This window comes from Tribolium madens, unplaced genomic scaffold (assembly GCF_015345945.1).
Source record: "Tribolium madens isolate multiple individuals breed KSU strain unplaced genomic scaffold, Tmad_KSU_1.1 Scaffold_91;HRSCAF=231;Tcas5.2_LG7, whole genome shotgun sequence".
NCBI lineage: Eukaryota > Metazoa > Arthropoda > Insecta > Coleoptera > Tenebrionidae > Tribolium > Tribolium madens.
Genome location: NW_025401063.1, coordinates 1,489,404 through 1,516,822, shown reverse-complemented (window position 1 = coordinate 1,516,822; position 27,419 = coordinate 1,489,404). Strand labels below are relative to the sequence as shown.

Sequence of the window (27,419 nt, the reverse complement as noted above, 5' to 3'; positions counted from 1 at the left end):
AATGGATTTATCAAGAATGCAAACAAATAAAAATTTGTACTGAAAATGAATGCACATGCTCTGCAGGTTATAGAAATTATGAAGGATATGACTGCTATTATYGTAAGTTTTCTCCACAATGAAACAGGAACTTAAATAATGTAGAAAACAAACAGATTGTGAATATGGAACTTATGGACATGGATGCAGGAAAAAATGTGGAAATTGTTATTATGGCAGAAATAATTGTGATAGGATCGATGGAACCTGCGATAGAAACCAATGTGAAATAAATTACTCAGGCCCAAAATGTGACAAAAGTAATTTAATTCCAATTATTTTAAGACACTTATTACTCAATATATTCCCACAGGATCAACAGTAACTTTTCTACAAGCACCGTCAGTTACAAGCATTACTTACACAAGTGCCACTGTAATATTAACAAATTTTACAGTTGAAAATGATTTAAATGTAGAAATAACTGGATATTTATTTCAATATAAAGTTGAGATTGCTATTGCATTAAACAAAATACAATTTATTTATTTTAGGAAGCAGATAATCAGATTAAGAATTGGGAAAATACTAATTTACTTTATTTTGGACAAATCACACCGACAACAATTTCTGATTTAAAACCAGACACAAAATACTTCGTTCGGGCTGTTATCAAGTCTTCAGATGGTAAAATCTACAGTGATTACGTCGAAAAGTATATAGATTTTACAACAAAATGCGAAGGTAGTTCATTAAAATTAACAATTTTGGTTTTATTTCTCTCTTATTGTTCCAGATGTGACTAAAAATCAAGTTGATATCACACCATCAAACACAAGTGCAACTGTTTTAATCCAGGTAACATTGATGTTTCCAAATTTTCTAACTCGAAAGAAACCTTTCAGAGGAAAGAAAATACGTGCAAATTAACTAAATACTCAGTTAATGTGGCCGATATTGGGAAAGGAAATATTTTAAACGAAAGTGCAATCATTTTTGACAAATTGAAACCATTCACTCATTACACTTTTAATTTAATCATCAGTGACAAAGTGAACATAGAAAAAAAATTTCAAACGACTGAAGGAGGCAAGGATTAACCTTAATTATCATTTCGTTATATTTCTTGTGCAATTTCAGTGCCTCAACAAATTTCTAGCTTAATTATCACCAATGTATCTGAAACGTCCATCGATATTAAATGGTCAAAACCGGAATTAATAAACGGCCGTTTCAAACATTACGTCGTTGAATATCAGGTTTTTTGGCAACCACTGTATTAAAAATATTAAAATCGTGTTTCAGCGGATTTATTCCCGAGCGTGCAATCAAAATTTGTTACCACCACCAAACCCAAAAAAAACTAAAACGGCCAGCGATTACATCACATTACAAGACCTAACTCCTTATTCGAATTACAAAATAACTGTTTTTGTCAAAAATTCGAAATTTAAAGGTCCTCCAATCACTCAATATGAAAATACATTATCATCAAATAAAATCGAAACGAATGAAATTCCCAAAATTGGACAAATTAGTGCAAGTCATTATGCAGCCAGAATAATTTTTTTGAAAACTCGATGTGAGGACATGAACGGCCCTTTGTGGTTTCAAGTGAATTATAATTGTACGAATCCATGGTGTCCAACTTCTATTATCAATCTCTCTCTAGTAGAGTATAATTTTAAGACGACTTACTATGATTTAAATAACCTACAAGCATTTTCAAATTATACGGTACAAATGAAGTTCTGCAGAAATGAGAGTTGTGATAATTATGTTACCGAATATTCAAAATTTAAAACAAAACCAAGCGGTAATAAAAAAAATATTATAAGCTTAAAATTAAAATGAGAAATTTTAGTGCCAAACGAAGTCAGAGATTTGTTAGTTTACTCAAAAAATGAAAATTCTGTTTCTTTGAGGTGGAAACCTCCTTATCCACCAACAGGTATTTTAAGTGAATACAAGATTATTTATAAATTTTATAATAATTACTACCGATTGGAAAATACAAAAATAACAAAATGCCATTTATGGCCTAAATTTTATTGTGCTAATGTGATTAATTTAAGGTCTAGTAAAACATATACTTTCGAGGTAAGATATAGGTAATGAAATTATGTTTAAATCAACTGATTTTGCTTCAGATTTCCGGTAAAAATCTTGAACCAACTGATTTTGGACGAAAGAAATCAATTGAAGCTTTTACGGAAACAGGTTGTTACACCACCAGTGTTGCCAGGTTCAAGAAAATAAAATTCACCAAATCCAATTTAAAAAAGTTGCCCAATTACACCTATTTCCACCAGATTACAAAATTACAATTTAAATCTTTCCAATAGTATCAAAAGTTTACAAATGGATTTTCTAGCTAAAAAACGTGCAAATTTTCAGCTTAATATGTTGATTTTTTGGTTTGTTTCAGTAAAATTAAAAAAAAAAACTGAGACTTTGGTAAAAAACCGTGTTTAAGAAAAATTTTCACTAAATTTTGGGGTTTCTCGATTTATTTTTCCCTTAATTAAAATTAAAAAGTTCACCTCTGGTTCAAAAACGGAGTACTTAAGTCGAGCAAAACAAGCTAAAAATAATATCACTCTCAAGTTAACTTTGTAATTTTTTAGCCTGTTTAAACGAATTTTTTTTGCCTTTATTCAAAAACGTGCTTAAACACGCAAAAACCAAAAAAATAGTACCATTTTTGTCTTTTGGCTTGTTAACAAAATTTTACGAAATAATTGTTTCAAGCTGAAAAAAATGTGCTAAATTACTCGAAAAGGGCAAAAATGACATAAATTTTTGGATTGTTGTTAACGAAATTTTACGAAATAATTATTTCTAGATGAAAAAAATGTGCTCGAAAAAGGTAAAAATGACATGATTTTTGATTTTCCGGCTTGTTTTTAACAAAATTTTGCAAAAAATGGCATTTCTAGCTCAAAAACTAATAATTTGTTAAATTTTTGCTTTATTCTATCAAAATTTTGCAAAAAAACTGAGATTTAGGTAAAAAGACGTGTTTGTAAGAATTGTCGACCAAATGTTGTAGTCTCTATGCTTATCTTTGTCTTAATTTTGTTCAAAAACCAGCTAAATCAAGTAAACCAAACAAGATAACATTAATATCAAGTCTTTTTAAGATTTTTAGGCGTGTTTAAACAAGATTTTGCAAAATAGATTAGCCGAGCAAAACAAGCTAAAAAATAATATCAATCTCTATTTAATTTTGTAATTTTTATTTTTTTTTATTTCAGAAACGTACTTTAAACACTAACACAATTTTTAACATACTTTGTCAAATTTTTTGTTTATTAACGAAAGTGTGCGAAATAATTGTGTTTCTAGCTGAAAAATGTCCCTAAATCTTGTAAAAAAAACAAATAGAAATATTTCACTAATTTGATGATTTTTCGATGTTTTTTGAGAAAATTAGGCAAAATAATCATGTTTCTGCTTGAAAAACGTTGAAAATGCTCAAAAAAATACACAAATAATATTTATGTTTGACAATTTTTTTAATTTCCAAAAAAATCACCTAAAATTAAAATTTTGATAAAAGTTTTCACCAAATTTTACCAGACCTAGCAACACTGTACACCACTGATCCAGCTTTATTTCGAAAGTTACATTTATAATTTATTACTTCCAGGAAAATCAGAGCCTCCTTACGACTTAAAGATGAAATGGACGACAAAAAATGATTTAGAACTAGAGTGGAAACATCCCAACGTAACAAATGGGGAAATTGAGTATTTTAGCATCGGATTGTTTGGCACAGGTTCAGATTTTTCACAAAATCTACTAATAAACAACTACAACTTAACTTATCACTTTAAAGTAAAAACAAAATTGATAATAATGAGATAAAATCGATTTCCTTGCAGATTAACTCTAAAGAAATTCGACCAACTATTGATTACACGTTACAAATTGCAGCTTGTAATAGAAAAAATGAGGGAAAATCCTTAATTGGAAATAATACGAGTCCACCTGATATTCCACAACTTGATGATCTCCAAACTGAAACCTCTAACGAAACAATTCTTGTCAAAATTGTCCCCAAAAAACTGCGAGGAAAAACAGATCTTTCACAATTAATGTTGTTTATTTCTGAAAAAACTACCAACGCCAAATTGGAGAATAATGTTGTGACTGGATTAGACAATTTCAGACTTGTGTCTAATTGCACTTTAAAAACAACTTCTTTTAAACATCTGACTATTGGAAACAGCCAACAATGGACCCAATGTACTAGAATTGATAATCCCCCCTTAAAACCCGGAACTCACTACAACATATCTGTAGTTTTAATCAATTTTTTCGGTCAAACAAACCGAACAAATCTATTTACAATAAGCACAACGACAACAGGCACTCCAATTTACTCAGGCCCAAATTTAAATTTGCTTGCGTTACTGGTTTTATTATTTATCATACCTTTGATTATAATTTTGTACATGTAAGAACATTTTTTTAAATTTCATTTAAAACATTACTTATTTGTAGAAAAAGACAAGTTATTTTATCTTTGATCTTGAATCCAGGAGAAAACACAAGTCAAGTTTTAGACGTAAAAGATGACCAAATTCCTCTAACAGGCCTAAAACCCGAACCACCGCAAAAAAGAAACCCCAAAATCGCAGTGGTAAGCACTTGTTTGGTGTTAATTTAACAAATTTTTTTATTTTTTTAGAAACCTAAAATCCACTCCAAATGCATTAAAATCACCGAATTTGAAGAGTATGTGAAAGAATCGATTCAAAGTGGCGAATTGGAACGCCAACACGCTGTAAGAAATTATTTCAGTTTGTTTCTATATTTTGCGTTTTATTTTAGTTGTTTCCTCGTGGCCAAACCAACCCCTGGAATTACGGTACTTTAAGAGAGAACAAATCCAAAAATCGTTACAATAATTTAATAGCATGTAAGAAAAAACACTTCGGGAACACAATCATTACAATTTTTGATTTCAGATGACCACAGTCGAGTTATTCTTGAAAAAATCAACGGGGATTCCCACTCTGACTACATCAATGCGAGTTACATTGACGTAAAGTTGAGTTTTGTGTTATTGACAATTTTGATGGTTTTTTCCAGGGTCACAAAGTACCAAAAGCTTACATTGCGACTCAAGGCCCTAAAGCCGCCACACTTGACGATTTTTGGCGAATGATTTGGGAAAAAAACGTGATGCACATTGCGAATCTCGCCAATGTTTATGAAGGGGGAAAGGTAAAAAAATTGTCATTACCAACAAATTCCAATTTTTTTTTGTTCTAGAAAAAAGTCGAAAAATATTGGCCCGACATCAACGAAACCCTCAAATTTGGTCCCATTTCCGTTCAACACCTCTCAACTCAAGTTTTCGCCGACTACGAACATCGAACCTTCTCCATATCCCAAAACAACGAAATCAGAAAAGTACCACTTGACCCCCACTTGACTTTTTCACAAATTTGTCTTCAGGTCGACCAACTACACTTCATGTCATGGCCGGACCACGGAGTTCCTCTCTACTCCCAAAGTTTGGTACCCTTTTTGCAAAAACTCCTCAAAATCCCTCTCAGCACCACTTTCCCAATCGTGGTTCATTGCAGTGCTGGAGTTGGTAGAACCGGAACCATCCTCTTGTGTGACATCAGCCTGAGAATGGCAGCCCGCGAGGGCAGTATTGACGTTTTACGCAATTTGGAACACTTGAGACACCAAAGGGCCAACATGGTCGACAACATTGAACAGTACAAATTGGCCCATTTGGTGATTTTGGAATGTTTGGTTGGTATGCACACTAGTATCAACTGTAGCGAAATCAAAGACTCAATTAACCGGATTTTGACAAATGGGACAACAACTTTACAGTTGAGATATTTAAAAGACACCCAATGGCAAGACCAAGCGATGAAAACAGTGGGACAAACCAACGAAGAAGTGCCCATAATTGAGGAAAAAAATCGCTTCAAGGAAATCATCCCTGGTAATAACAAACCCTCAAAATTGTCACACTTGACCCAATCTTTCAGAAATCCAAGGCCGGGTTTTTCTCTCCCGTTTTCCCAGCAATGATGACACTTCGTCGTATATAAACGCAGTCAAAGTTGACGGTTTTCGGTCCCCTGGTCGATTTATAGTCACCCAACAACCAATGCCCAACACTGTGGGCGACTTTTGGCGACTTATCGACGAAAATAACATCAGTGTTATTTTGTCTCTCAACGAAGTAAATCTCAAAGAAAAGACTTCGTGTAGGTTTTGGCCCACACGTAGCCAACCTGAAATGACTCCAGTCCCCCACATCACCCTCAAATACATCAACATTGCCCCTTCTGAAAGCTGCAATATCACAACCGTTCATTTAATTGCAAATTCTAGGAAAGAGCATCTTTCAGTCCAAATAATTTCAATCAAACATTGGCCACCGGGGAATCACTGCCCGGATAATACCGGTCATTTTATAACATTTTGGGAGGAATCTGATGCGATAAGTCGCAGATCAAATCCAGTCCTTGTAACTTGCTTGTAAGTAATGCTCGAATTTTTTATTTTTGACTACTTTATACAAAAATTTTAGTGATGGAGTTACAGCATCGGGTTTATACGTGGCCTTGTCTTTCGTTATCGAAAAAATGAAATTAGAGCAAGTTTGTGATGTTTGTCAAGCTGTAAGAAGTGTGCGACATAATCGGGAACAGTTTGTTCAAAACGTGGAACAGTTTGAGTTTTTGTATAAAGCGGCATTGCTTTATATTGACAAATTTCAAGAATACGCCAATTTTAATTAAAAACTTATTCCAACTAATTAAAAGCAATAAATATATTTTTACTTTCTTTTTTGTTTATTGAACTTCTTTGAATTTAAATTTCGCGGGCGTTTAAGTGACAGCGTTCACGGTTAGGCAACCAACAATACATCAAACACAAGACTAATTAAAAAAACGAGTTTTAGAACTTTTATTGAGACCTTGACGTTGATTATTTGATCTTTGCACATTAAATTATCAAAATTAATTATAAATGCAGCTTTAGAAGTTTTAATAAAGCGACAATTCGAGAAAACTCTTAATGACGTCACCCCCAACTGTCATCTGTCAAAAGTGACAAATCTCTTATCTGGAAAGTAATGTAAAACGGTGCTATAAAACGCCATTACAAAGCTGAATCGGATAGCAATCAGTTGGTGTTTTAATTCGTTTTTTTCGTTTTAATTATGTTTATAAGTGCCATAGAGGCAGTGAATTCAGATTCGAGTACGGACAGTAATAGTGACCAAGCCATGCCTGCTATATTGAGTAGTAATTCGTAAGTATTTGGGGCACACAGTCCCATATTTGTCTCTTTTATTCACATTTCACCTAATTGTGTCATTCCCCGTGTTTTGTACCAAACTTGTAATTTTTCACCCGAAAAAAAAACACAAAAACGCAGCCCTCTTATCTATTTTATAAATAGAAAGTTCTCGACAATAATAAATGACGATCAAAGTAAACAGTTGCATTGTTGGAGCCTACTTGGTAAACCTTCCAGCCACCCAAACAATTCGTCAAGATGACACTTGTCACGTCCACCGCACTATTCATTTGGCCGTTTGGTTTAAAAAACCGCAGTTTTGACCCAGTGTTTTTCCATTCGTAACAATGCATGTTTTTTATTGGATCAATTAAACGACCACGTGACATAATCGTTTTGACACACGCAGACTTGATAAAAAAATCAACATCGTATACCTCAATAAATAAATAACACAACTGCGTATTATTTTCTTGGCGAAATTGCCAAAAATTTTATTTTCGACTAGTTTTCCCGAGTCTTGAGGTCAGTTTTCCTGGCGATTTGCTGTGGTCAAAATGGAAGGTCTTAAATGTGATCAAAATATTCGTTTGGAGGAGTAAGTTAGTGTGTTATTGACCCATTTAACTAATTTGTGCTTTAAAGGGGTCATTGGATATGCAAATTGCTGCAAAAAACTTGTCAGATTTGCTAATTTTTTTCGGTTGATTAGTTATAGGATGAGCGTGACCTTTCGCGAAATGTCATCACAAAAAACACGAAAATGTGATAAATCTTATCTGAAAAATTTTGTTTGGGATACAGGGTGTCTCAATTAAACCTTTAATCTTTTGAAGCTGTTTATTTAGTCTAGATTACGGTTTTTTTCTTTTAAAACACAAAAGGTAGAACAGGTAAAAATAAAATATTTGTGCTTTCGTTCTGTGGTAGAGAGGAAACACAAATTGAGTCAAGGTTATGAGCGATAATTATATTGTGATTACGGGCTTTGTTTTCTAGAAAACTACGGTCAAATGTAAATTTCTTATCAGATTTGATAAGTAGTAAAATGTGTATTCCAAAAGTTCGGTTCAACAATAAAAAAATTGATTTTAAATTTATCGCGCCATATTCAAAATTGTTCAAATTTTCAAAAACGGCGTTGTGATTGGCTGAAACTTCCAGGAGTCAACCAATGACACTCTTGGGACTAGTCGCGGTTCAATGACCCCGAAATGATAATTATTACTTACAAATATTGTCTTCGCAGATTCTTAAGCCACCACAGACGCACTTTTCACCGTTTTTACTCACTTTCGGGTAAAAAAACCGACGCGAAATAATTTTTTTAGCAATGATTAAAAGTTAGGTTACGTAACACAAACAAGTACACCAAATGCACAACCGAACTGTGAATTACCAATTTTCAGCTTTTTTCACCCAAAATCATCACGAATTTGCGTTGGAAACACTGATAACACGTAAATTTGATAAAATCAGGGATTCACCACAGCCAACTCTTCGCGGGTCAACTAAAGCGCCACCTAGTGACTTGATTACTTGCGCTTGATTTGAAAAAAAATCATTCGAATTTTTAATAATATAATCAGAATACTTGATAAAATCTGAAAATTTCGAGGCGTAGTAAAAATGTGTGTTTCAGAAGTTCGATTCAAAAATAAAAAAAGTGATTTTAAATTTATCGCGCCATATTCAAAACTGTTGAAATTTTCAAAAGCGGCGTTGTGATTGGCTGGAACTTCCAGGAGTCGACCAATGACACTCTTGGGACCTGAAAAGGTTCAGTGACCCCGAAATGATAATTATTACTTACAAATATTTAAAAAAAAAACTGTCTTCACACATCCTTAAGCCATCACAGACGCACTTTTCACTGTTTTTATTCACCTTCGAGCAAAAAAAACGACGCCAAACATTTTTTTAGCAATGATTAAAAGTTAGGTTACGTGACACAAACACATAACAAAAGTACACCAAATTCACGACCGAACTGTGGATTATCAATTTTCAGCGTTTTTCACCCAAAATCATCACGAATTTGCGTTTGAAACACTGATAACGCGTAAATTTGATCAAATCAGGGATTCACCACAGCCAACTCTTCGCGGTTTATTAAAACGCCACCTGGTGGTCAAGCGCGAACCGGCGGGAAATTCAAATTTTGTACATTTTATGAGTTTCATTGATTACGACCTTGGATTTACAACTGAGGGAAATGATTTTTGTTAATTTTTCAGAAGTATGTTGAGTAGTAAGCGCCCCGCGTGCAGCGCCAGCGAGGCCGATTGCTACAACATGTCTCTGGGCGCCGGGCCTCTGTGGTGGTCCTGATGCCCCTGGGGAGACCAGGGGCCCGTCGCCGTTGCGACTAACTTTCCGCACTGCCCGTCAGCCTTGGGACGCGGTCTTACGGGGGCAGACGCTCTACATCGCTCTGCCCCCGCACGTCCTGCCCGAGGGCTCCCGTGAGGCCTTCGTCGCGCTCCTAGAGGCCGCCGAAGAGCAGCTCAAATGCCAGCATGTAGTCGTCGTAAGTGCGCCACTGGCCCAACCTGTCACCAGTTACCATAGCAACAAACTTTGTTTCCCTAACAACAATTGAGAAACGTCTTTGTTGCCATAGTAACAGCAGTGGCAGCTCGTGTGGGGGTGTTAAGGGGGCTTTTTGCAGGTTTTTGAGAGCGACCGACCGGACCGGGCCATGCTCGTCCGCACCTTCATGTTCCTGGGATTTGCTGTGCTCTCGCCTACTTCGCCACTGGTGCCGCCATCGCTGTCCTCCGGCCACGTGTGCATGCTCTACAATATCGAGTGATCGACCCCCAGAAAAGCCTCGGGCCTCTCGAGTTTATCCACTAATAGTTAGGGTAGGGTAGGGCTAGGAAAATCGTTATGTTTTAATTTAGAGAGACTTTAAGTGTAATTACACAACGACTCGTAAATTTTAACGTAGGTTTTTGATTTAAGCAGTCATTAGTGTATTTTAGATGTACACGTGGGTGGACACGAGAGGTAAAAGTTAAGAAAGTTACAAGTAGCTGTATTGGTAGTGCGGAATTATGCCCCGATTAATTCAAAAAAATTACAAAAAAATACATAAAATTGTTCAAAAATACCAAAAAAAAACTTATATTCTATTAAGTTTACCGGCATTAAGTTTCTTATTTTAAGTGGAATTGTTTGTGTATAAGTATTTGTAAGTCATTTTATGTACTTTCATTCCTTCAGTTACAATTTCATTATTAGTACGTAATTAATGTCTTAAATAAAGTTTCTTTTACTTTAATCAGTTGGACTAAACTTTATTTTTCCAAACCATATAAAAGTCTACACTTTACATAACATGAAAAACAAAAAAAATAACAATAAAATAAAGGCCAATTTCCGTACTTGAACCTAATAGACTGAAAAACACCACTTTTTTTACTTCCTGTTGTAAACGTACCTATTCAGAATAAAAGAGGCCACGAATGGCCAAGCTATTATAAACACGATGGCTTCTAATGACAATCGCGTTGATCGATGTTTACTAACAACATTTGACCTTTCTAATGTATTTATTTTACTGGTGAGCCTTTCAACATCAGCCTTCAGACTCTGCACAGCCTTAGACACTTCCTGAGATATATCTACACTGGTTTGTGATTTCGTTCTTGAACGTGAAACGTGCTCTTTCGGAATGTATCCATTTGACATTTGCTCGGAATTGACTTTTTTCGATTCTGGAAACTAAAAAAATAATTACTAAAATGAAAATCCCCAAAGAAAAACCAACCTCAATGGTGTCTATATACTCATCATCGCTATGATCCGACTCCTCGGGGGCCGACACCGGCGACACATCCCGACTCCTGAACATCCTAATCGGCGAGGCCTCTCTCGAGGCCAACGGCGAGTTCGGCTGCGAACGCACCTTCTCCAACACGTCCCCCGCCACCAACTCCAAATCGTCCATTATCATATTGACACACTCGATCTCGTCGGTGGGGGCCTCCAAGAAATTCGCCACCTTATCCGAATAACTCATCGTTTCGACAATTGTGTGCAATTCATCGACGTATTTCGACATTGCCATCGCCTTGGGCATGTCACCCAGACACTTCCAAGCGTCGTATTTCGCACGACCCACCACGTCGTAGAAGGCGGGACGTCGGCCCGTGCACGGCCCCAAAGTCGCCTGCTTGTAGTAGGCGTAGAAACGGAGCATGAGGTCATTGCTGGGCTGATATGAGCCTAAGAAGAAAAACAGTTTAAAAAAAAATAATTTTTAAATTTCTCGCGCCACATTTTAAATTTGTTCAAATTTTCAAATGCGGCGTTTTGATTGGCCGAAACTTTGAGGAGTCGACCAATGACACTCTTGGCTCCGGTCGAGGTTCAACGACCACGAAATGATAATTATTACTTACAAATATTGAAAATAACTGTCTTCGCGGATTCTTAAACCATCACGGACGCACTTTTCACCTCGTTTATTCACTTTCGAGTCAAAAAAACCAACGCAAAAAATAATTAAATGTGAGGTTATGTTACATAAACACATAAAAAAAAGTGCACCAGCTCACAACCGGAGTGTGGATTACCGATTTGCGACGTTTTTTACCCAAAATCATCACGAATTTGCGTTTAAAACACTAATTACGCGTAATTTTGATAAACTCTGGGATTCACCACAGCCAACTCTTCGCGGTTCAACTGAAGCGTCACCTGGTGGCTAATCGCGGGAAATTCAAATTTGACCAATCAGGGCAAGGCTTTCACTTTTGACAATTGTGAAGCCTTCTACGATTTGTCTAAATTTTGTAATTATTTGAGAAAAAAAGCGATTTTTGATCCCTAATAGGGATTAGTGGGTCGCAAACTCGCAAACACCCGTCATTTTTACTTTCACTCGGTCGTTCAACCAAAATTAAAGCAATTTAGTTACGCAATGAGGAACAAAACCGAAACTTGAAACATCTCACATTTCACTCCTGTTTTCATCAAAATGGTAATAATTGAGCCAAGTGGCTATCCTTGACCTGTGTACCTTTGCAACAAAACAATACGCTTATCAAATTGTGACTTAATTATCAACAAAAACGAATTTGTCGTCAGAGAATGATCGACTAAAATCTAACCCAAACAAGACGTCCTTGGGGTTTCTCGCGGCGTTCCTGGAAAATTTCGCGAGGCGCGACAGGGGGCTCGGGTTCGTGATAAGGGGGCTGTGTGTGTTTTTGGCCGCAGAAGGGAAATAATTACCGTTTTTTGGTAAGCTTCGAATGACGTTGACAGCAGCGTTGAATTTTTCCTCAGTGGTCATAATTACTAATTTTCACTAATTTGTTTATACTTAGAAAGAAATTATCACAATAATATTGACATTGCACATTCACTCGGCCACAAAACACACAAATGACATTGACGTTTCAGTGGTGGCGCCACTAGGCGGCGAAAATTAAACTAATTTGCAGAACCGCCAACATTACAAATTTAAATTTGTTTATTACTCAATAATTACAATTAAATAAATTTTTAATAACACATTTTGATTCGCACTTATCTCCGATACATTTTATTCAACTTCTCCTCAAAAAACTTATAATCTTGTCCATCGACTAGGCGTCTGGGCGAAATAAAATTCCTTAAGGGCATTTCTATCCACAAATCGGCATTTTCTCTAACTTCAGATGGCGCTGCAAGAACTTGTTTCACCGCAATGGAATGTATGATTGAATCGAGTTGATTTTCGGTATTTTCAACCCACTCTTCATTAAAACAATCTGGAAAAAAAAACTCAATACAAGATAAAAAAAAAGAAAGCAAATTACAATTGTGACGCTCCAGTTTTGGTGTTTCGTTCGACAAGCCTTTCAACATATTCAAAGTGACTTTTCTTCGAAGTGTATTTGAAATAACGCTTTCAGGGGGGCTAAAAGGCACATCGATTAAACTCGTAACTCCTCGGAATTCACTCGAGTCTAATCCAAGGAAAGATGGAACTCCAGTGTGGGCAACATCGCGATAAAATAAATTCCTGTCACTGAAAAAACCCAATAATGTAAATCCCCAAAAGCTTGAATACTTACCTGTAAGCAAAGCGTCGATTAAATTCAAGTGGAAACTTTCGAAAAGTCTCAATTTCTTGCGAATTAACTTCTTGGGTTAGGAAATTAGGACAGGACATGTCGCAAAGATAAGGATACAGTTTTTTCACACAAATGGACGTTTCCTTGATGTTTGTTTTGATATCAGAAATGATTTTGGATATGTCACGAATTAAATTCTCGTTGCATTCAATTTTGCAAGTCTGGAAGAAAGTAGTTTAGTTTTCGAAAATGTATTAAATAAAAACTCACAATTTCATCTTTCACTTGCTTGATTTGTGAATTTATGACGTATATTTCGGTCCCGCTATCAAGCTGTCTGTGCGAATTAATTTTTTTATCGAGAAAAAAATTGATGGATTTGTGATAAACTTTCTCGGTTTGTAATTCAAACATTTCGGACCGATTACCGTGTATTTGACACTAAAAAAATCAATTAAAACACTGTTTAATGTTGCAAACAAACTTACCAAAATTTCTTCTTTACGTTTCATTTCAGTTTCTTTCAGTTTTTCCAATTGTAATCGATACTTGTCTTTCTTTAATTCCTCCTTAGCGTGTATAAAATACAATTSAGTTAAATCATCGTAATTCACCTCAAACCTTGAAAAATTGAATTATTTTTGTCTCAATGAAATATTTCTTGTACCTATTGAGTGCATTACAAACCGTTGATGGTGTCTGAACTCCCCTAATTAAATTCTCGTGAATTTCTCCAAACTGTTTTAAAATCAAAAGTCTGTTATTCTTGTACAACAAATTTTTTAAAATATTTTGAACTTCAGTATCATTAAACTCCTCAGACGTTTCAGATATTGAAGCAAACAAATTGTCCTTTTTGGGACTTAAAAACAATAAATCAAAATCGTCACTTATGCTGAGATAATCGGAAGGTCTCAATAAACCTAAAGACTCCCGATTTGGTTTTGCTTTAGTTTCCTCTTTGAAACATTTAGAAAAATTGTTAGATTTGAACGTGCATTTGGGTGTTTGTTGAGAGAGTTTTTGCAGCTTTTCTGCACACTTTTGTAGCGTTTCCTGTAAATAAAACAATCAGTGGAAAATCGTTTCTTGGAAAAAACATACAGTGATTTCATCACAGTTTGAATTCGCGTCCATTTCAACCGGAGTTACGTTCTTGGCCAAAGTTACAACTTCCTTGGCTTGGTTTATATCCTCCTCAAGCATTTTTGCTTTTTTCTCCAATAAAAACTTTTTCTCCAAATTCTCCCWTATCTTTGACTTCATGTTATCAATAACGGCATCTTAAAATCAATGATTAGACAACAAAAACAACATTTAAAAACTCACAAGTCAGTTTATTGGCTTTCAAAAGTTCTTCAATCTCTGATTCTCTCTCCCCAATCTGGCTCTCAAATTTCTTGACTTTATCCTCACATTTCTTCTTCTTGCCATAAATGTGAATCTCTTTAATCGGGTAATCAAACTCATCCTTGGAAAAAACAAGGTGGGACATGATAACACAATTTCTTTACCTTACCTGATCCTTGAGCGATTTTTTCGTTAACCGACTTATAATTAAATTTTTACGAATTGTGTCAACTTCGGGCCGGGGCCTTACATTTGTAATTAATTGTTCCCAAATAAAGGCAGTGCTGGGATTGCAGATTCTGAAAAAACAAGATTAGAATCGGAGCAAACACAACAAAAATCATACTTTGAAAAACTGGACGGAATTTGGCCATGGTATCCCAGGTCTTTTAACCAATCAATCAATTTTTCATCCACAGCCATTAGAAGTAAGCTTTTATTCAAGTTTTCAGTGATTTTTACAAAAAGTAAACATAACACACGTAACTGACACTAGTGTCAATTCAAATTCAAATATGACAATTGACAACCTCACCCACAACGCGCATGCGCAATTCCAAACTTTGTTTTTAAATTAATTAATTACACATCAAATGATTACGAATCGGGCACTTGACACGTTTCAATTGACAAAAAGTGACTCCCAATTCCGGTTATATAATTTAATGATTTATTTACTGTAATTTCATGATTGCGACATTGCGCCCTCTGATGGGCCATTTTGGCGGGTGATTCAAACAAGACGCTCGATAATAAAATTTTATTGTGTTATATTACAGTAAATTTCATTTACTTACTTGAAATTAAGTAACCGAAGGCCTGCTTACGCTTTATTATGTAAATATGTACAAAACAGTGGCTAACTAAGCGAAGAAACCCGATTTTAACACAGCATACTGTCATCAAAAAGTCTCTAATAAACCCACTTAAGATTTTTCAATATGTGGCCCTTTTTCTGTCATTATGGCTTTAATATCTTCCGCATCTAGTGTCTCGTATTTCATCAATGCTTCAGCTAAAGCTTTATGTTCCTTGGCATGAGCTTTGAGAATATGTTTAGCCCTGTCGTAACTCTCCGACAAAATCCTCCTAATTTCGCTATCGACAAGCTCATTCGTCGAGGGCCCCAAACTGTCCCCTTGAAACGGTTTCGAACTCTCAGTCATCGTCCTCAACCCAATTTTCTCCGACATTCCCCAATCCTTGACCATATGGGTGGCTATAGAAGTCGCTTGTTTCAAATCCGAACTCGCCCCTAGAAAAAAAAAACAATAATAATAATAATCCCCAGTTTTCCACCCACCTGAGGTAATTTTCTCAGTCCCAAAAATCAACTCCTCGGCGGCTCTGCCCCCCATCATCACATCCATCGTCGCCAAAAGCTGCGATTTGGTCACATGATACCGCTCCTTCTCCGGAATGTAGGCCGTGTGCCCCAAACTGGGGCCCCTTGGTATTATCGTGACTTTGTGCAATGGGTGACTGTCTCGCGTGTAGAAAGCGACGATTGCGTGGCCCCCTTCGTGGTACGCCGTTATGAGGTTGGCCTCTTCGTCGGGGATGCGCGATTTGCGCTCGGGGCCCATGAGGACCTTGTCTCGGGCCGATTCGAGGTATTTCATGCTGACGCAATCAGCCCCGTCGATGGCAGCCCTACAACAAAGCGTCAAAATGGGGCTAAAGGGGCGATGAGGCCTACTTGAGTGCTGCTTGATTGACCATGTTTTCGAGATCGGCGCCGGTGAAACCGGTGGTTCCCCGGGCCAGAAGCTCCAAATCCACGCCTTTGGCCAGGACTTTGCCCAAATATAAACCGAGGATTTCCTTGCGGCCGGTAAAGTCGGGCGTAGGAACTGTGACCTACAATTAAAACAAAAATACTTCAAAAAAATAAAAAAACAAAAAAAATTAAAATTAAAGTCTGTTTTTTTATTTATTTAATAACTCGAAAAACGTACCACATAGCTATCTCTTTTCAACATTTGCAGACAGCCTTGTTGCTTTCTCGCTCCGTATTTGCGAAATATATATTTACACACTCTCTATCATTATAATAATCGTAATTCAAGCCCTATAAAAATCCCAATACCAGGAACAAGCTTTAATTTTTAATTTTAATACAAAAATGTCAGAAGCTGTCAAATGTCAAAAACAGACGGAGGTCATGTCGTGTTCTTGATTCATACCGCCCCCACCAGCAAATAAAAAAATAAACTTGTAATTCAAAAGTTTGAAGTTCGAGCCCTGATCCGGGACACTACTACAATCTTTTTTTTTTAATTCTAACACTGTCTTTATTTGGAAACAATTAATTACAAATGTTAGGCCCCGACCCGAAGTTGACACAATTCACAAAAAACAAATTATAAGTCGGTTAACGAAAAAATCACTCAAGGATCAGATAAGGTAAAAAAATTGTGTAATCATGTCCCATCTTGTTTTTTTCAAAGATGAGTTTGTTTACCCGATTAAAGAGATTCACATTTATGACAAGAAGAAGAAATTGAGGATAAAGTCAAGAAACTTGAGAGCCAGATTGAGGAGAAAAAATCAGAGATTGAAGAACTTTTGAAAGCCAATAAACTGACTTGTGAGTTTTTAAATGTTGTTTTTGTTGTCTAATCATTGATTTTAAGATGCCGTTATTGAAAACATGAAGTCAAAGATAWGGGAGAATTTGGAGAAAAAGTTTTTATTGGAGAAAAAAGCAAAAATGCTTGAGGAGGATATAAACCAAGCCAAGGAAGTTGTAACTTTGGCCAAGAACGTAACTCCGGTTGAAATGGACGCGAATTCAAACTGTGATGAAATCACTGTATGTTTTTTCCAAGAAACGATTTTCCACTGATTGTTTTATTTACAGGAAACGCTACAAAAGTGTGCAAAAAAGCTGCAAAAACTCTCTCAACAAACACCCAAATGCACGTTCAAATCTAACAATTTTTCTAAATGTTTCAAAGAGGAAACTAAAGCAAAACCAAATCGGGAGTCTTTAGGTTTATTGAGACCTTCCGATTATCTCAGCATAAGTGACGATTTTGATTTATTGTTTCTAAGTCCCAAAAAGGACAATTTGTTCGTTTCAATATCTGAAACGTCTGAGGAGTTTAATGATACTGAAGTTCAAAATATTTTAAAAAATTTGTTGTACAAAAATAACAGACTTTTGATTTTAAAACAGTTTGGAGAAATTCACGAGAATTTAATTAGAGGAGTTCAGACACCATCAACGGTTTGTAATGCACTCAATAGGTACAAGAAATATTTCATTGAGACAAAAATAATTCAATTTTTCAAGGTTTGAGGTGAATTACGATGATTTAACTSAATTGTATTTTATACACGCTAAGGAGGAACTAAAGAAAGACAAGTATCGATTACAATTGGAAAAACTGAAAGAAACTGAAATGAAACGTAAAGAAGAAATTTTGGTAAGTTTGTTTGCAACATTAAACAGTGTTTTAATTGATTTTTTTAGTGTCAAATATACGGTAATCGGTCCGAAATATTTGAATTACAAACCGAGAAAGTTTATCACAAATCCATCAATTTTTTCTCGATAAAAAAATTAATTCTCACAGACAGCTTGATAGCAGGAATGAAATATACGTCATAAATTCACAAATCAAGCAAGTGAAAGATGAAATTGTGAGTTTTTATTTAATACTTTTTCGAAAACTAAACTACTTTCTTACAGACTTGCAAAATTAAATGCAACGAGAATTTAATTCGTGACAAATCCAAAATCATTTCTGATATCAAAACAAACATCAAGGAAACGTCCATTTGTGTGAAAAAACTGTATCCTTATCTTTGCGACATGTCCTGTCCTAATTTCCTAACCCAAGAAGTTAATTCGCAAGAAATCGAGACTTTTCGAAAGTTTCCACTTGAATTTAATCGCCGCTTTGCTTACAGGTAAGAATTCAAGCTTTTGGGGTTTTTTCAGTGACAGGGATTTATTTTATCGCGATGTTGCCCACACTGGAGTAAAAAACTGTACTCTTAAATTTATGACGTTCAAACTGAACAGTTATCAACTTAATTTCAAAGGCGAAGCACACTTTGATCGGAAATAACAAATACCAACCCGAAAGTTTGAGGTTCAAACCCCACCGCGAACCTGGTTTTTTTTTTCAATTAAATTTCAACTCACCTCAACATCAAACCTTCCTGGTCTCAACAAAGCCTGATCTAAATCATCCCTTCGATTAGTAGCCCCTAAAACAATAACTCCTTCATTTTGATGAAAACCATCCATTTCACTCAAAAGTTGATTAATTGTTTGATTTGCGTAAGGATGCAAAACACTATTTGTTCTTTTCGCACCGACTGAATCAATTTCATCGATAAAAATCACACAAGGGGCTTTTTCTTTAGCAGATTCTGAAAAAAAAAAATTAAAAAATCGCTCAATTGTCACAAAAACGTACTAAACAAATCTCGGACTCGTCTAGCCCCTTGCCCCACCAAAATTTCATCAAATTCAGGCCCCGCAGCGTGAAAAAAGGGAACCCCAGCCTCACCAGCCACAGCCCTAGCCAAAAGAGTTTTACCAGTACCTGAAAAACACTGAAAATTAACAAAAATAATTACAAAACTGTTTTGAAAATACCTGGGGGCCCAACTAGGAGAACTCCTTTAGGTAATTTGCCCCCTAATTGTGAAAATTTCTCGGGATTTTTCAAAAATTCGACTACATCTTTAAGCTCTTGTTTGGCCTCATCAGCCCCCTTGACATCATCAAAAGTCACGTGAATTTCCTCAGGATCTACTTCCACTTGATTCCCCAATTGAATTCTACAAGAAAAAATGATAAATTACAGTCAAAACCCCAAATTTGGGGCTCCCTTACCTAAAAATCGAGCCAGTCGTGCTAACCATCAAACTAATAACAATCGCCAGGAAAATGACAATGGTCAAAACCTGTTGAAAAACCTTAAAATATCGAGCTGCTTTCCCAGTTCGGGCCCCGGGGCTATTTGCCAACAAGTACCCCTCAGCGAAAGCCACCTTAATCCTCTGTTTCTCCGCCTCTGACATCGAGTTTCCCTCCGCGAAAATCTGCTTCATTTTCTCGTTCCCCAATGACAGATCTTTGGCCAATTTCGAGTCTAAATTCTCACTGGGGGCTAAACCAAGCGCGTTTTTGATCCGGGCCCCCAGACCAGGATTGCGCTGCATCTCCGCCTTGACACTCCGATCAGTCTTGAACCCCCGCACTTGGATGTCAAACGTGAAGGCGTTTTCGTGTCTCAAACCGTAAACAAGCTTCTGGTAGAAGTTCTGGGGGACATAGAAGTGTCTCCGATTGACTATGAGAGTTGGTACAGCGTTTTTTAAGTCAGTCTCGGCGAATCCGTGTTTGTTTTCGAAAAAAGTGTCATGTGACACGTACGACACTTTGAAATTGTTGAGAAATGAGGTGTCTTTGAGGTGTTTGGTGAACGAAAAGTCGCAGTTTTTGAGGGCCTCGAGGAAGCTTTCTTTGCACATGATTTGCGATTTGTCCTTGTCACGGAGGGCTTTCTTGTTCAGGAAGGCATTCTGACGGGGGGTTATTATCGCGGAGATTTGAGAGAGAGTAAAAATTGCCTGAAAGACAAGTTGCGCAAAAGGGAAAATCACGACGGGAAACTCACCTGATTTTGGTTCTGGAGTGAAAACATTGCGTCTTACATGAAGTGATTAGTTACGTTACATAAAAAACAACAACGAATTTGATCGAATTTTTATAAAAATACCACATTAACCTTTATGACACTTGACAGATGATTCCACTAGGCACTAGTCAGGCCCACCAACACACTTTTACCCTCACACCGCTCACTCTTCCAAACCGAATTAATTGCAATTCCTTGACCGAAAAATTACTCAAGTTAAACATACCCCCCTTAAACCCCACAAACCGGCTAATTCTCCTTATAATTTGGTGTATTAGAGTCAAATTAAATTAATTTAAGACTGTCGGTATGCCAACCCCCTGCATTACCGATTCAGTAATCATCGGCGTTAGTTCATTATCGAAGTTAATTTTATCGATAAAAGCAAGAAATTGGTTTAGTTCCCCCAAAACCGGGCCCAAATAACCACAAAAATGGACAGTGGTGACGACACAATCAATAACGAAAACGGTGAGTGTGTTTTTACCCCCCGAAAATCCATAGCGTCTCACTTGGTAACAATGTTTGTAGTCCGGAGAACCCGATCCGGGAAAATCGTGCGTACGCCCCCGGCGGCCAAAACCCCCGCGAAGAAAACCCGCAAAAAGGTCGTCCTCATGGAGGTCGAAGTCTCCGAGGAGGAGGAAGAACACAAAGTAAAGACCGAACCCGAGCATAACAACGGCACGGAAAACCACGAGGAAGTAGCAGAGGCCCCCATAGAAATTGAAACTCCAACTATTAAAACGGAAATAGAGGAAAATGACACTCCCGTGAAGGAGGAAAATAACGTGGAGGAGGAGGAGGAAACCACCAACGGAGTTGAGGAGGAGGAAACCGAGGAAAAACAAGTGGTGAGATTTGAGACAGTCAATGTGGAAATCAAACTTGTTTTTGCAGCCAAGTGGCGAACCCGACGCTGAGAATATCTCAGAGGATGAATTACCGACCGTGCAAGCTGTGAAAGTCCCCGAAACGGAAGAAGTCTCCGATGAGGAGTTACCAGGGCCGAAACGTGCCGAATTACCGGCTGATACTGAGGTAGTGTCAGAAGACGAGTTACCAACTGTGAAAAAGGAAGCAAATAAACGTAAACTGACAGAGGGGGATTACGATCCAGGTTCGCCAACGTCAGAAGGTGAAACGCCGGCTAAGAAAGCCTCACTGGAAAACACCACAGTTAAGGAAGAAGAGAAAAACACCAAACCGAAAAAATTACCAGAATTGGATAAATACTGGAAGGCTGTGAATGATGATCCTACTGATTTCACCGGTTGGACTTATTTATTGCAATATGTGGATCAGGAGGTGAGAAATGACTTAGAGTTGTGTTTTTTTATTAAGGCTTAACTTATTGTTTGCCAAGATAGGGAATTTTAATGCATTTTTCGAAAAGGTTTTTCTCGGTTATTATAAGGAATTTTTTTGTTTTTATTTTTTTTGATGAAACCATTTTAGATATTTCTAGGGATATTGTTATGTAGCTAAATTAAATTCTTATTTTTTTATATATTTTTTAACTCATTTTTTATAGTATTTATATGGAAACTAACAATGTCCTGCCTACATGTACCAAAGATTTTAAGAAAAAAAAATGAGCTTACCGTAAGCAGCCCCCATCACCGGTTTTATCTGATTTATGACCTTACGAGGGATGTTTAGCATCTACAGGGTGTTCCGTTTTTATTGTTACAAATTTAAACAGGTGATAGGATATTCAATTCTAAGACAAAAGTTTGCTATAAACATGTATCGAAAAATGCTTGGTAAGGGTGCTACACCCCCTGGAAGGGGGCTAATATGTTTTTGCTAATATTTCAGAACCCATTTAAGATAAAATTACAAATTTGGTACAGATGATAACCTTTATACACCTAAACGAATTCAAACATCAAATGTCGAAATTTTTAATCAGGGGCGTACGAAACTGGGGGAGTTTAAGGTAAAAAATTACCCTATTTATTTTGGCTTTAGTTTCTCGGTACTTTTAGAAACAAAATCTTAAGTTCGATAGTTTATCACAGAAAAGTCTCTCTTGTGTCGATACGACTTATTTTTGAATAAAATTAATTTAAAATTCATGTTACACACCAATACAACATTCAAATAAATCAGAATTTACAGAATAATAAAAGCAAGAAATTCATATTTTTTAATCAACCTCAACTAATTAACATTAAATTACAGTAACAATAATAACATTAATTAAATGAATTTGCCTAAATCTAAAGGAGTTGTTCAAAGTGACCACCATTTTGGTCAATGCATAACTAAAGAAACTAAAGCCAAAAAGATAGGGTATTTTTTTACCCTAAACCCCACCAGTTTCGGACGCCCCTGATTAAAAATTTCGACATTTGATGTTCAAATTTGTTTAGGTGTATAAAGGTTATCATCTGTACCAAATTTTGCAATTTTATCTTAAGTGGTTTCTGAAATATTAGCAAAAACCTATTAGCCCCCTTTCAGGGGGTGTAGCTCCTTTATCAAGCATTTTTCGATACATGTTTATAGAAAACTTTTGTCTTAGAATTGAATATCCTATCTTCTGTTTAAATTTGTAACAATAAAAACGGAACACCCTGTATAAGGAAACAACTAAAAATACAAGCTGTAAAACTAGGTCATTTTAAGAATTGATGTAAAAGATGAATAAATTTAATAAGACGATGTATTTACCAGGTAATTCAATTTTTCACCAAAAATTAAGTCTAATTATTATGCAGAAATGTTAGGAATAACTTGAAGCTTTTTTTCCTACTGGATACCTGCTTACAAAAGTAGTACTTATTGTCTTCATAACAAAATACTGTTTATTGCTTGAGAGTATGTAGGTAGACAAGAGGCTTATTTTCCTATTTGCTGTTTCTAAATAAATTTAAATTGTAAGTACCAAATGCTGCTCTGATTTCATATAATTCTAAAGGTAAATATTTACATTGTTTGAAAAAGGCTGTAAATGAAAAAAGTCCGGGATATTATACTACTAAATATGTAAACGTACAACAAAAAATAAAAGCAAATAATTAAAAACGAAATTTAAATAAAAATAATGACAACAATCTAGTAAACAGAAGAAAAATTACTGAAGAAGCGGTGGTGATTATTAAGGCTCGGATTATATGCACGAAAAATCCGTAAAATATGCACGTATTTTCACAAAAATATGCACAAAATATTAAGAAATATGCTCGAATATATGCCATATATGCATCGATATGCAAAACTTTTAACAATAAAAAATCAAAGTTGCAATAAATTTTTATCCTGGAGTACACTAAAGTTTGTATTTTCATCATCTTGAATCGCACACGATGAACGAAAGAGAATAAATAAATTGGTTTTGCCTCAGACAAGCCATTTTAATAATCTAGTAATTAAACCTTTTTAAGAAAACTGTACTTTTCAAATCACATATTACCGTCAAAATAATGTTACTATTACATCACTTTAAACAATTTTGCTAAAATTCATTTACAGGCAACTACTTAACCACATAGAAGGATTTATTCGTTTTATACCAGGTGGAACCAAACATTTTTTGCTTAAACTATTTTTTTTAACTAATTGTTGAATTAAATATTTTATCAAAAATAAAATTTTTCGAATTCTTTGTTTTTGTTTTTGAGTTTTACAACAATTTTATTTTTTTTTTTTTAAATGGCAACCCACAAAAAATATTTTGTATATCTACTCTCCCAAAAACAACTGTGTTAGAGACTATCTATTTTTTATTAATTTAAAAAAAATACATAAATTACAATTTTGACAAAAAAAACGCATAACTCAAGCAAAACAAAATTTCATTTTGAAAATACGATCTGATTTTTTATATTACTTTATTTTATATTGATCATTATTTTTCAGAGGCAAATAATTTAAAAAAAAACCGTTTGGTTCTAAACTTCAAATTCACTCTGTGTAAAAAGAATTTAAAAAGGAAACAATAGCTGGAAATTTCTGATTTGAAAAAAATATGCACAGATATGCATTATTTCCTAAAATATGCACGAAGTTGCCAAAATATGCATTTTTTAATTGGCTTATTTTAATCAATACTATTTTGTTGATATACCTCTTATAACAAATATGCATTTTGCATATAATCCGAGCCTTAGTGATTGTAGTTGTGTTGTGCAAAGATGTTTTGAAAGTAATTAAAAAAACTCCTGAAAAAATTCAGACAATTTTTAATCAAACAATTTTATTACAATCACTATTTACCAGCTTATGCTGAAATGTGTTTAAAAAATAGTTGCTCTATGTAAAGTACAGCCGCTTGCAACTTGTAACGGTAGTGTTTTTTATTCCATTTGTTACTGTGATAAGTGCTAAATAAATAAATAAATAATTCAGCCCTACAGGGTTATGTAGTATTTTTTGTCTCTCAAAATGTTTTTATTTTTTAACTTTTTCTAATACACATAATTCCTAAGCACAGTGAAATTAATATAAATATAAAGTTTTAATTTTTTTAGGATTACGAATTGGGCTTAGTGCCTTTACAGTGTTAAACCTACCGATTTTTTAAATTAATTTTGAAATAGATGAATAATTAAAAAATGTTGCAGAATGACATGGAGGCGGCCCGTGAAGCCTACGACGCGTTTTTGTCACATTATCCATACTGTTATGGCTATTGGCGGAAGTATGCCGATTATGAGAAGCGGAAAGGGAATAAGAAAAAGTGCGAAGAGGTGCGTATATTATTTTAGACATACTCCGTGCAATGCTTATACACTCACATAATTATTTTGCAATCCCTACAGCTCGGCGTGGTGGCTGCTAATTGTAGTGAAAATATAAGATACGATATTGTAAATGTATATGTAGTCTGTTACTTATGTTATTTAAGTTGTAATTGTGTTATCTTACATTTGATATACAGTGAAATACGTTAAAATTGTAAAATCACCCCCAAAAGAGTCACAGCAAGGTGAACAGCGAGGCTTGCATCGCTGGATATAGTTTCGCAAACCGAAAAATGTAAGAAAAACCAAAATAAATTCCACGTGATAGGATGAGATAACTGAATTACGTACAATATATAAATAAATTAGACTAATATTATTTTCCAGGTGGCATTTATTTATGTTTTGGTGTGTATTTATTTGCGCGGGGGGCGCCAGGTCAGGTAACCATAATGATTGTTTATTTTTTTCTTGGCAAACAAATACACATCAAAAGTAGTCACGAGTTTGAATTTTACTAATTTAATGTTGTAAAGGTATTCGAGAGAGGCTTGAAAGCGATTCCCCTATCGGTCGATTTGTGGATCCACTACCTCACCTATGTGAAAACGACCAAACCGGACGATGAGGAGTACATCAGGTCGCAGTTTGAGAGGGCTATCGCCGCCAGTGGACTCGAATTTCGCTCAGATAGGCTTTGGGATTCGTACATCAAGTGGGAAACGGAAGGGAAACGGTTACAACACGTCACTTCGATTTATGACCGACTTTTTACAACGCCAACACAGGGATATACCACACATTTTGAGAAGTTTGTTTCTGATTACTGTGTTTTTTTAATTTAATTTGTTTTTTTGGCAGTTTTCAAGAGCACATCACGTCGAATCCCCCCAATAAAGTGGTTGAAGTTGATGAGTTTTTGGCGTTACGGAAGGAAGTTAGGCATATGTTGAAGCATGATGCTGCTAATGAAAATAAAACTGATAATTCGGATGTGCCGCCGGGTGAAGATGATGCCAGTAAGGCTACGAGTACGGATGAGGAGACTAAAGCGATAAGAGAGAGGATTATTTCGATAAGGAGGAAGATACACAAGAATACAGTGGCGGCGGTCACGGCGAGGTGGAACTTTGAGGAAGGGGTAGGGATATTTTTTTGACTAATTTTTGTCGAATAATTTTATTTAAATAGTGTTAAACTGATAAAGAAAATTGTTAGTGTCTTATTTATGAACGAAAAATTTATATACTTTGATGTTAAATTGATCTAAAGTAGCAAAATTGATTTCTTACGTGTTTTTTGTTAGTTTCACAATTAAAAAAAATTCTCTTATTTTAAGAGATTTTCTCAAACTTACGAAAACAAGAACAAAATGAAACTTTTTTCAACAAAAATTTGATGGAACCATTTAGAAAACTTAAAAATCACGATTTTTTTATTGTTACAATGTGTTATTTTTTATTGTTAAACCGATGAAAAAAACATTTACAAAATATATCTTTTTTTCGAATGTAACCAACAAAACTTTTTGTTTTAATTCTGATTAATATTTTACGTATCTATCATAAATAAGTAAAAAAATGTGTGGTACTACCTCGATTTTTGCCCAATTGCGTTCGATTTTAAAAGAATTTCTTTTATTTTAAGAAAGTTTCTTGAACTCACAAAAAAAATGGCGAAATCATGATTTAAAGGTTTATTTGTTTTATTTTGACATATTTGGATGCAGAATATACCAGATATTTAAAAAGAAAAATTAAAGATAATTGCAAAAAAGTTTTTAAATACGTTAGTGGCTTATTTATTAATGAGGAATTTACATTTTTTTTGTTAAATCAATCTAAAATAGCAAAGTTTATTACTTGATTGTTTTTTGTTTGTTTGAAGTTTTCAGCAAAAACATTTCATAACTTAAAAAAGAAACAAATTATTGTCATATTTCGATACGATTTTTAACAAGAATTTCTCTTTTTTTAATAGATTTTCTCAAACTTACGAAAATAAGGACAAAATGAAACTTGAAAAAAATAATGATGGATTTAAATAATACATTTATTGCTAAACCGACGAAAAAAGATTTAGAAAATAAGTGTTTTTTTTTCAAATATAACCAACCAAAATGTTAATTCTGATTAATATTTTTTGTATCTATTAAAAATAAGTAAAAAAATATGTGATGCTACCTCGATTTTTACCCAATTGCGTCGATTTTAAAAGAATTTCTTTTATTTTAAGAAAGTGTCTCGAACTTATATTAAAAAAAAATGGCAAAATGGTGATTTAAAGGTATAATTTTGGTTTGTTTGTTTTATTTTGACATTTTTTAACGAGAATTTTCCTTATTTTATTGGTAAACCGATGAAAAAAAAAACAAGAAA

The 27,419-nt window shown here is 35.1% G+C and overlaps 6 protein-coding genes across 8 annotated transcripts in view; 3 read left to right on the top strand and 3 right to left on the bottom strand.

The window, feature by feature from the left end:
• LOC123011715 (receptor-type tyrosine-protein phosphatase T-like) overlaps window positions 1-6,808 on the top strand; it is an 8,818-nt gene extending 2,010 nt beyond the window's left edge. The window contains exons 6-26 of the mRNA XM_044409299.1: window positions 1-102; window positions 156-299; window positions 353-486; window positions 534-723; window positions 776-837; window positions 885-1,068; window positions 1,120-1,238; window positions 1,285-1,795; window positions 1,844-2,079; window positions 2,130-2,199; window positions 3,632-3,819; window positions 3,867-4,441; window positions 4,489-4,627; window positions 4,676-4,771; window positions 4,819-4,906; window positions 4,956-5,032; window positions 5,080-5,214; window positions 5,263-5,403; window positions 5,449-5,956; window positions 6,003-6,498; window positions 6,551-6,808. Of these exons, the coding sequence (XP_044265234.1) occupies window positions 1-102; window positions 156-299; window positions 353-486; window positions 534-723; window positions 776-837; window positions 885-1,068; window positions 1,120-1,238; window positions 1,285-1,795; window positions 1,844-2,079; window positions 2,130-2,199; window positions 3,632-3,819; window positions 3,867-4,441; window positions 4,489-4,627; window positions 4,676-4,771; window positions 4,819-4,906; window positions 4,956-5,032; window positions 5,080-5,214; window positions 5,263-5,403; window positions 5,449-5,956; window positions 6,003-6,498; window positions 6,551-6,761 (4,406 nt within the window). The 3' untranslated portion in view covers window positions 6,762-6,808. The remainder of the gene's footprint in view (window positions 103-155; window positions 300-352; window positions 487-533; window positions 724-775; window positions 838-884; window positions 1,069-1,119; window positions 1,239-1,284; window positions 1,796-1,843; window positions 2,080-2,129; window positions 2,200-3,631; window positions 3,820-3,866; window positions 4,442-4,488; window positions 4,628-4,675; window positions 4,772-4,818; window positions 4,907-4,955; window positions 5,033-5,079; window positions 5,215-5,262; window positions 5,404-5,448; window positions 5,957-6,002; window positions 6,499-6,550) is intronic.
• A 255-nt stretch (window positions 6,809-7,063) lies between these two features.
• Window positions 7,064-10,552, top strand: LOC123011608 (ornithine decarboxylase antizyme 1). The gene is given in 4 exon segments (XM_044409129.1): window positions 7,064-7,278; window positions 9,504-9,594; window positions 9,596-9,796; window positions 9,938-10,552. Coding segments are annotated over 4 exon segments (528 nt in total). The 5' UTR covers window positions 7,064-7,186; the 3' UTR covers window positions 10,082-10,552.
• On the bottom strand, window positions 10,553-12,683 carry LOC123011607 (acyl-CoA-binding domain-containing protein 5A). 2 transcript variants are annotated; one of them, XM_044409127.1, is made up of 3 exons: window positions 12,511-12,683; window positions 11,042-11,499; window positions 10,553-10,995 (listed from the first exon to the last, which is right to left on the bottom strand). In XM_044409127.1, exons 1-3 carry the CDS (start codon window positions 12,569-12,571, stop codon window positions 10,690-10,692), a joined length of 825 nt encoding a protein of 274 aa, XP_044265062.1. In that variant the 5' UTR covers window positions 12,572-12,683; the 3' UTR covers window positions 10,553-10,689. The 2 variants fall into 2 exon arrangements, with proteins under 2 accessions (XP_044265062.1, XP_044265063.1); XM_044409128.1 differs by lacking the exon at window positions 12,511-12,683 and adding an exon at window positions 11,676-12,133.
• Window positions 12,684-12,740: 57 nt separating this feature from the next.
• On the bottom strand, window positions 12,741-15,209 carry LOC123011606. The gene is made up of 10 exons (XM_044409126.1): window positions 15,034-15,209; window positions 14,857-14,986; window positions 14,667-14,808; window positions 14,442-14,620; window positions 14,005-14,393; window positions 13,826-13,958; window positions 13,608-13,778; window positions 13,338-13,558; window positions 13,080-13,291; window positions 12,741-13,031 (listed from the first exon to the last, which is right to left on the bottom strand). Exons 1-10 carry the CDS (start codon window positions 15,108-15,110, stop codon window positions 12,808-12,810), a joined length of 1,878 nt encoding a protein of 625 aa, XP_044265061.1. The 5' UTR covers window positions 15,111-15,209; the 3' UTR covers window positions 12,741-12,807.
• A 223-nt stretch (window positions 15,210-15,432) lies between these two features.
• On the bottom strand, window positions 15,433-20,487 carry LOC123011605 (ATP-dependent zinc metalloprotease YME1L). The gene is made up of 8 exons (XM_044409124.1): window positions 20,330-20,487; window positions 19,543-20,282; window positions 19,303-19,487; window positions 19,121-19,249; window positions 18,844-19,073; window positions 16,387-16,547; window positions 15,991-16,340; window positions 15,433-15,942 (listed from the first exon to the last, which is right to left on the bottom strand). Exons 1-8 carry the CDS (start codon window positions 20,354-20,356, stop codon window positions 15,614-15,616), a joined length of 2,151 nt encoding a protein of 716 aa, XP_044265059.1. The 5' UTR covers window positions 20,357-20,487; the 3' UTR covers window positions 15,433-15,613.
• Window positions 20,488-20,579: 92 nt separating this feature from the next.
• Window positions 20,580-27,419, top strand: part of LOC123011604 (pre-mRNA-processing factor 39) — a 12,102-nt gene continuing 5,262 nt past the window's right edge. The window contains exons 1-6 of one of the 2 annotated variants that reach the window (XM_044409123.1): window positions 20,580-20,821; window positions 20,882-21,204; window positions 21,251-21,658; window positions 24,922-25,047; window positions 25,578-25,852; window positions 25,903-26,182. In XM_044409123.1, coding sequence (XP_044265058.1) covers window positions 20,785-20,821; window positions 20,882-21,204; window positions 21,251-21,658; window positions 24,922-25,047; window positions 25,578-25,852; window positions 25,903-26,182 — 1,449 coding nt within the window. In that variant the 5' untranslated portion in view covers window positions 20,580-20,784. The remainder of the gene's footprint in view (window positions 20,822-20,881; window positions 21,205-21,250; window positions 21,659-24,921; window positions 25,048-25,577; window positions 25,853-25,902; window positions 26,183-27,419) is intronic. The other variant, XM_044409122.1, reaches the window with a different exon arrangement.